This window comes from Dipodomys ordii, unplaced genomic scaffold, assembly GCF_000151885.1.
Source record: "Dipodomys ordii isolate 6190 unplaced genomic scaffold, Dord_2.0 Scaffold10, whole genome shotgun sequence".
NCBI lineage: Eukaryota > Metazoa > Chordata > Mammalia > Rodentia > Heteromyidae > Dipodomys > Dipodomys ordii.
Genome location: NW_012267226.1, coordinates 19448723 through 19456327, shown reverse-complemented (window position 1 = coordinate 19456327; position 7605 = coordinate 19448723). Strand labels below are relative to the sequence as shown.

Sequence of the window (7605 nt, the reverse complement as noted above, 5' to 3'; positions counted from 1 at the left end):
CAGAGACTCTGGTGAGGTACCACTTTCTGGAGAGGCTCGGTCAATGGCCATCAGCAGGGTCTTCTTCCTCTGCCTACAGGGACAGAATCCAGAGGATACCCACATGAGAACCTTCTGGGCTGGTCTGTCCTTCTTTCTACCCTCTCCACCTACTCTGATCCCTGTCATTCTCTCTTCCACCCTTGGTCCCATGGTCGCTCCCAGGCTGGGGAACAATGCAGGATCTTCCTGCTTGGGTCAGCGATTGAGGGAGAAGAGCCCATTTCCAGGGGAGTAGCCAGTGATGGACCACAGACCCAACAGGATAACCTGTCTTGTTTTGTCCCAGGGACAGTTCCAAGATAACTCTGGGCCAGCACAGATCCCTCAGGGCTATGTCCCCCATACCTCCCATCCAGTCCACTCCAGAGCAGGGGCGCCCAGCAGTTCCACTTTACCTCCAATTCTCCCAACAGGCCAGGAGGACAGTCAGCAGGTAGAAAGAAAGAAATATGCCCAGGCAAAAGAGCATCCCACTGACATAGGCCTCTGCTGCAGGGAAGGAAACATGGTCAACAGAGAGGTGAGTATGGCAAACCTTCCAACACTGCCCACCATGATATCCAAGGGCCTTTGTGAGTCCAACCCAAGCTCTCCCCACTTCTCTAAATGTTATATCCAGCTTATATGAACAACTGGCAGTCCCGCAACACACCAAACTCAGTCCTGATTCTGACTTTGCTCACGTCACTTCCTGTGCTAGAGGTTTTCTGTCTTCTTGAAAACTCCATCTGGACTTAACCACCGCTCAGAGACTGTGCCCTCAAGGAGGGCTTCCCTGTCCTGATTTCTGCAGTGACACTACAGCTCTAGTTACCCAGCAGAGCCTCGGCCTCAGTTCCTCTACACAGTAGCTCTCTTGAGAACGGCAGCCTGGCACAGCACCTGGCCTGCAGGAGGGGCTCAATAAATATTTGCTGAATAAATAAGCCAGACAGAAAGACTCAGCTTCTTTCCTTTCCTACCATAATTCTTTTCAGTTTATAGAAGGCCTTATTTAATCACTCAGTAAATATTATTGAGCATAACTAAGGTTCTTTTTTTAAAATTTTAAAAATTCTTTTGGGCTGGGCACCGGTGGCTCACGCCTGTAATCCTAGCTACTAAGGGGGTTGAGCTCTGAGGATTGGGGTTCAAAGCCAGCTCAGGCAGGAAAATCCGTGAGACGCTTATCTCCCATAAACCACTCAGAAGACCGGAAGTGGTGCTGTGGCTCAAGCGGTACAGCACTCGCCTTGAGCTGAAGAGTTGTGGGACAGCGCCCAGGCCCAGAGTTCAAGCCCCACGACCGCCTCCTCCCCTTCCCCCCACAAAAAAAATTCTTTTGGCAGTTCTTGGGTTTGAACTCAGGACCTTAAGGTTACTAGGCAAGTGCTCTAAGCTTAAGTCATGCCCCACCAGCTGAGGCCCTGTTTGCTTATTTTGTGCCAATCCTGAGGCTTGAACTTAGTGCTTAGCCGCTATCCCTGAGCTTTTGTGCTCAACACTAGAGCTCTACCCCTTGAGTCATAGCTCCACTTCTAGTTTGTCTAGTAGTTAATGGGAGATAAGTGTCTCACAGACTTTCCTGCCCTGGCTGGCTTCGAACTGTAATCCTCAGATCTCAGCCTCTTTAGTAGCTAGGATTACAGGTGTGAGCCCATGGGTGGTTTGCTTAGCTCTTCAGTCTTTGCTCATGGATTCTGTCCTGCATTACACTAGGACCCACCCTCTCAGCGATTCTCACCTTAGAGCCCACCTCCCCACTTAGAACACCCCTCTCCACTCATCAGCCTGCTTGGGCAAACGCCTCACCACCCTTGCCTTTCAGAGAACAGCCTCCTTCCTGGATGTGACAGGAAGAGCCTGGGAGGCTCATCTATCATCTGTCCCACTCAGCCACCCACACTCACACGTGACCGCTTCGGAGACCAGCACTGACAGGGTTTTCTGGCGATGCCCTTGATCAACCGGTTCATCTGGAAGTAAAATGTCAAGAGAATGTGGTCAAGAACTATTGCTTGCAGAGTGTTTAAAGTTGGTGGGATCAGGCTTTGGAGGGTCTGGGGCCCCAAACCCCAGGTCCCATCACATCTACCAAAAGACAAGCAGGCTTTCTACCTCCTGGGAAGCTACTAGACCCTGCCTGTCCCTAGCCAGGCCTAGGGCACAAAATGTACCTTCCATAAAGGGGTAGAAGGGCAAGGAACCTCCACAGGCCTGGTCTTCAGTCTTCACCACGACCACCACATAAAAGCTGTTGCTGGGGAAATCTTTGCGCTGTAAGATAATGAGGAGGCTGAGAGGGAGAACCATCCGCACCCTTGCCCTCACCCGTTCTGAATACTCACTTTGGATCAGACATCCTGTTAAGCTCTTGATATACATTATTTTATTTAATTCTCACAAATATCTCTCCCCCTTTTGTCTGTGGTAGTGGGAGTGGAACACATGGCTATGCACTTGCCAGGCAACGGCTCGACTACCCAGCTCTATCTCTGGCCTCACAAAGGATCCTTGGGAAAGTATTATCATTATCCTTGTTGGACAGATTCAGGGAAGTGAGCGTAAAGTCACGTTGTCAGTAAGTGTGAGAGCCAGGATTATCTGATTGCTGGTTTTGTGCTAAGCTTGACAACTGAGTGAGTCTAATGGGACCTGTCTGATTACTTCTGTCATAGAGCTAGGAAAGTGGGGTTCAGTGATGCCCTGGGGCTGATGAGTGAGAATGAGTGGAAACTTAGCTCTTCAGTCTTTGCCTGTGGTCTGTCCTGCATCACACTGGGACCAAGTAGTGCCCAAATACTGGACTTATACCTTAGCCAGATGAAAAAAAAAATGCACGATAACAAGGCACAGTGGCTTACGCCTGTAATCCTAGCTACTCAGCAGGCTGAGATCTGAGGATGCATAGTTCAAAGCCAGGCCAGGTTAAAAAAAAAGTCTGTGAGACTTTCAAATAATAAGCAAAAAGCCAGAAGTAGAACTGTGGTTCAAATGGTAGAGTGAAAGACTTGAGCAAAAATTGGCAAGCAAGAGCATGAGACCCTGAATTCAAGCCCTAATGCTGAAAGAAAAGGGGGGGGTGCTGGTGGCTCATGTCTGTAATCCTAGCTACTCAGGAGGCTGAGATCTGAGGATCACAGTTCAAAGCCAGCCTGGGCAGGATACTCCCAAATGTAGAAGTATGGCTCAAAATGGTCTTGAGCACAAAAGATCAGAGACAGAGCCCAGGCCCTGAGTTCAAGCCCCAAGACCAAAAAAAAAAGAAAAGAAAGAAAAAGGAAGGAAGGAAGGATGGACAGATGAACAGGACATTTGTGGACACACATATGCCCTCTGTCATCAGATAAGCCATCGTGTTTCAGGTTGGACATTGGCTAGGAAAAGAAGTGGAAGTGTCACATTGCCCACCAGCTGCATGGCTTCCCCCCTCCCTAGCCTTTTTCCCCTTGGCCTTCACCAAGAGTAACACTCCCCCCACCCTCAATGAACAGGACCCTAGCAGTCTCTCCTCTCCTCACTACAACAGCAAGAAAGGAAATCTGCTCTTTCCTGTCCCCAAAGGGATTAGGATCATGGCTCCATTCTCAAATACCTGAGGGGATCCAAATCACAGGGGCTGAAGTACAGAGACTCAGTCTCGTAAATGGTAGGATGGGGCAGAGGAAAAGGAGCAGGGCTTGGAGAAGTACCCAGTTTATCAGTCCCCACAGCTCCCAGAAGGCCTTGTGCACTTCCTACCTGTACAGTGATGGCTGCCTTCTTGGTCATGGTCTGGTACATGCCAATGAAGGCTACATTGTTGTCCAGGTCATAGACAGGACACTAGAGAGAGAGGAGGGAAGAGGCAGATGAACCTGCGCCCTATTTCTTTGTCCAATTGATCTGCTACACACTGGTGAGTGGTCAAAGGGCAGGGGACTTACCAGGACATCTTGGATGGAGATGACTGAGCAGGGGAAGGCCTTGTTCGAGGTCACCTTGACAATCACAGAGTCCACTCCCTCAGGGAACTCATACTTGAAGTACTGAGGGGTGGAGAAGGGCAAGGAGAGCATCATTTCGGGATGATGTTCCCACAATCCTGTGAGGTTGAGCAGGCAGAGCATGAGCAGTCCCACTTGCTGTGCAACATCCTCTTTAACTCAGGATAGCCCCTGAGAGGTGGAATTAGAAAAACCAAGCCCAGCACCAGAGCCATGTCTCTGCACTGTTCCCAGATGCCTACCTTTCACCACCAGAGCTCCTGCTTCTAAAAGGGCCCACCATGGGGAATGGGACTGCTAGAAGTCCTAGCAAGACCTTCAACTACTCCTGCTCAGTGTCTCCCATGTCTCCCTGGGAGGGGGTCGACAGGATTTTACCTGGGGCTGGGCTGCAGTAGTGTTGAAGCTAAACAGCTCCCCAGTCCTATAAGGCAGAGAAGAATCCCCAAGTCAGAGGCCAGGCCATATGGTCTCCTCATTCTACCCTGCACTCTACCTACTCTACCTGAGCACGAAGTTGTCCATTCGGCTGACTCGGAGCTGGTACTTGGTGTTGACGGGTGACAGAGTAGACACATCCACATAGAAGAACTGGACCTCGGATTCATTCTTGGTGGGAGGTTGACACAGCGTCCGTTCCACCTTTTGGTAGAGGTATTTCCGCTGATACCTATGGCCCAAGGCAGATGGTCAGGATGCCTGGCACTCAGAGGAGCAAGCCCCCCCTTCTTTCTTGCAGGTTCCCAGACTTCCCAAGCCCTAGGCTGACAAGCTCCAGGCTTGTCCGTGGCCCTCTTGCCACAGCAGTTTCTGGGTTCAGGGAGTGGATAGGAAAACAGAGAGGGATCCTGGGTCCGGTTGTGAACAAGGCCAGAGCTAGGCCAACCCCTCCCAGATCCCCAGGTCCTACTCACAGCCCTCGCAGGATTAGGGGCACCTGGAAGGACACCACAGCCTCCTTCTGGCGAACCACGAACAGCAAAGGCGCCCCTTTCTGCTTGTTCAGGACATTCACAGACACACGCACACCCTCGGTCTGCAGGTGACAAGGAAGTGCCCTCAAACCCTGCCCAGCCTGTCCCCAAACACGTGGCTCCAGATTCGGAGCCCTGCCCGCCCTCATCCATCCTTGCCAGGCAAGGAAGCCATCTACGCTCCTTCTGCCAGAACAGGTGGCCTAGTCTCCACATGGGACTGCCTCCTAGAGGCAGCTGCATGTGTGCCCCGCAGGACCCAGGCAAGGCCTAGTATACACACACGACCCACAGAAAGACCTCACAAGTCCCCAGGATACCTCATCTCTATCCACGTGCATGAGTTGCACAGATCTGTCTGCACACACATGCACATAAGCACAGAGACACACAGACCCAGGATAATGAGAAATTGTCAGTCTTCTTCCTTGTGACCCAGGAAACCAGCAAGAAGCTCTGGTTCAATAACCAGGAAGCCAGAACCCATGAAAGATGGGGAAGACTGATAAGGGGAAGTGTTGAAAACCAAATTGTATCTTTAGCTGTTCTTTATTTTTGTTTTTTGTGCTAATTAAACTCAGGGCCTGGATGCTGTCCTTGAACTTTTGTGCTCAAGGCTAGTGTTTTACCACTTTGAGCCACAGCTCCATTTCCAACTTTTTGGTAGTTGATTAAAGAATCTCACAGGTGGGGCACTAGTAGCTCACACCTGTACTTCTAGCTATTCAGGAGGTTGAGATCTGAGGATCACAGTTCAAAGCCAGCTTGGGCAGGAAAGTCTATGAGACTCTTATCTCCAATAAACTATCCCCAAAAAAGCCAGAAATGAAACTGTGGCTCAAGTGGTAGAACACTGGCCTTGAGCAAAAGAAGCTCAAGCACAGAGCCCAGGTCCTAGGAGCAATGTGGGCACGCGTGCGCACACGTGTACACACACACACACACACACACACACACACACACACACACACAAAGTCTCAAAGCCTGGGTGGGCTTTGAACCATGATCCTCAAAACTCTGTCTCCTGAGCAGCTAGGATTATAGGCACCAGTCACTAGTACTTACAGGCAAGGGGGCCACCGGCACCTGGCTGAATCCTTAGCTTTGACCAAAGAACAGGCTGTGAGGAAATCATTTCACATCTGTGACCCTCAATTTCCTTGTCTACAAAGTAACACTTTCACCCTTAGCTATGGAGGAACTTCTACAGAATAGTGAGAGCTGAAAGAAAAAAAATCCTAGGATTGCTTGTTATTGGGCTGCTGCAACCCAACCAAGCCTTAAGTTAGCATTTCCTTAAGGTTTAAACATTGCAGCTTGGATTGAACCGACACTCCAGAAAGTAGACAAAAAGGAAGGTAAGGGCTGGGAAGGTGGCTCAGTGGTAAGAGTGCATGCCTTGCATGCATGAGGCCCTGGGCTCCATTCCTCAGCACCACATAAGCAGAAAAAGCCGGAAGTGGTGTATGGCTCAAGTGGTAAAGTGCTAGCCTTGAGCTGAAGAGCTGAGGGGAAGCGCCCAGGCCCAGAGTTCAGGTCCCCCAAAGGACCAAAAAAAAAAAAAAAGAGGAAGGTAAGACTCTAAGCAAGGGATCCAACTTCAGAGAAGGCAGATCCTACCCTGCCAGAAACCAAACCCCTTTCCATCCTGAAGAAAACCCCAGATTCAATGCTCTCAACTCCACTGCCTCCCAGTAAACCCAGCTCTGGTCCTGGAGAAGAGATGGAGAGAGAGCTAGGTGGGAGACCACACAACTAGGTGGCCAAGGATTCTTTCATCTGTTCTGACTGCTGGGAACTTCTCAGACCAAGCTGGGCTTTCACTACTGGAAAGAAATCAGTGAGAAGTCAGGATGACTTTGGATCTTCATGGGTGACAAACTCCCCTTTGCTTGCCACCCAATAATGCGGTTGGCCTTATCTCTGCCACCTCAACTTCCAAGGCCAGCTGGCTTTCTGAAATCAGGAGAGATCTGAGCAGTCCCTCCATTCACCTCCCTGGGGAGTCTGAAGTGTAAACTTGCCTGGACAGAGCCTTTCAGTCCTGGGCCTGCGTGTCTTCTGGTGTTGTCTGGGCAGGCTCAGAGGCAAACCTGCTTCCCCTGTCACCCAGACCCTACTGAGCTCCAGGTCTTGAGGGCCAGGAGGTAGGGAGCGGCCCGGGGCCTGCTCCCATCACAGCTTGGAGGAAGAGGAGATGGGGACCAGACCACTTCAAAACCTTGCCCAGCTGGAGCCTCAGAGCAGCAAGGATGGGAAAGTAAGACCTGGTCCAGAGGCGCCCGTTAGGGTCCTGGGGTCGGGAAGCGCAGGCCGGCGGCTGGCTCGGCGGGCCTCGGGCCGGGCCCGGTCCGCTCGCCCCTCGGCACCCCCCGGCCCCGGCCCCGCTCCCCACCGCCTACCCGGTTGCGGGTCACGGTATGGTTGAAGGTGTAGATGTTGACCAGCTCGCTGTTGACCTCGTGGGAGTAGGTGTGCTCAAACTCGGCATCATTCTGCGAGACGTTCTTGGGCCCCAGAGCCCCCAGATGGCTCTCGACCGAGGCCACCAAGAGCGCCACCAAGTAGGGCAAGCCGCGGGCGAACATGGCCCCGGCAGGGCGGCGGTGACAGCGGCGGCGGCG

The 7605-nt window shown here is 51.7% G+C and overlaps 1 protein-coding gene across 2 annotated transcripts in view; it reads right to left on the bottom strand.

The window, feature by feature from the left end:
• The window catches only part of Sidt2 (SID1 transmembrane family, member 2), a 31410-nt gene extending 23811 nt beyond the window's left edge, over positions 1–7599 (bottom strand). The window contains exons 1-10 of one of the 2 annotated variants that reach the window (XM_013009775.1): positions 7384–7599; positions 4922–5043; positions 4513–4677; positions 4386–4431; positions 3948–4049; positions 3763–3846; positions 2199–2298; positions 1932–1997; positions 438–531; positions 21–73 (exon numbers count right to left, since the gene is read on the bottom strand). In XM_013009775.1, coding sequence (XP_012865229.1) covers positions 21–73; positions 438–531; positions 1932–1997; positions 2199–2298; positions 3763–3846; positions 3948–4049; positions 4386–4431; positions 4513–4677; positions 4922–5043; positions 7384–7569 — 1018 coding nt within the window. In that variant the 5' untranslated portion in view covers positions 7570–7599. The remainder of the gene's footprint in view (positions 1–20; positions 74–437; positions 532–1931; positions 1998–2198; positions 2299–3762; positions 3847–3947; positions 4050–4385; positions 4432–4512; positions 4678–4921; positions 5044–7383) is intronic. The other variant, XM_013009774.1, reaches the window with a different exon arrangement.
• Positions 7600–7605: the final 6 nt, after the last annotated feature.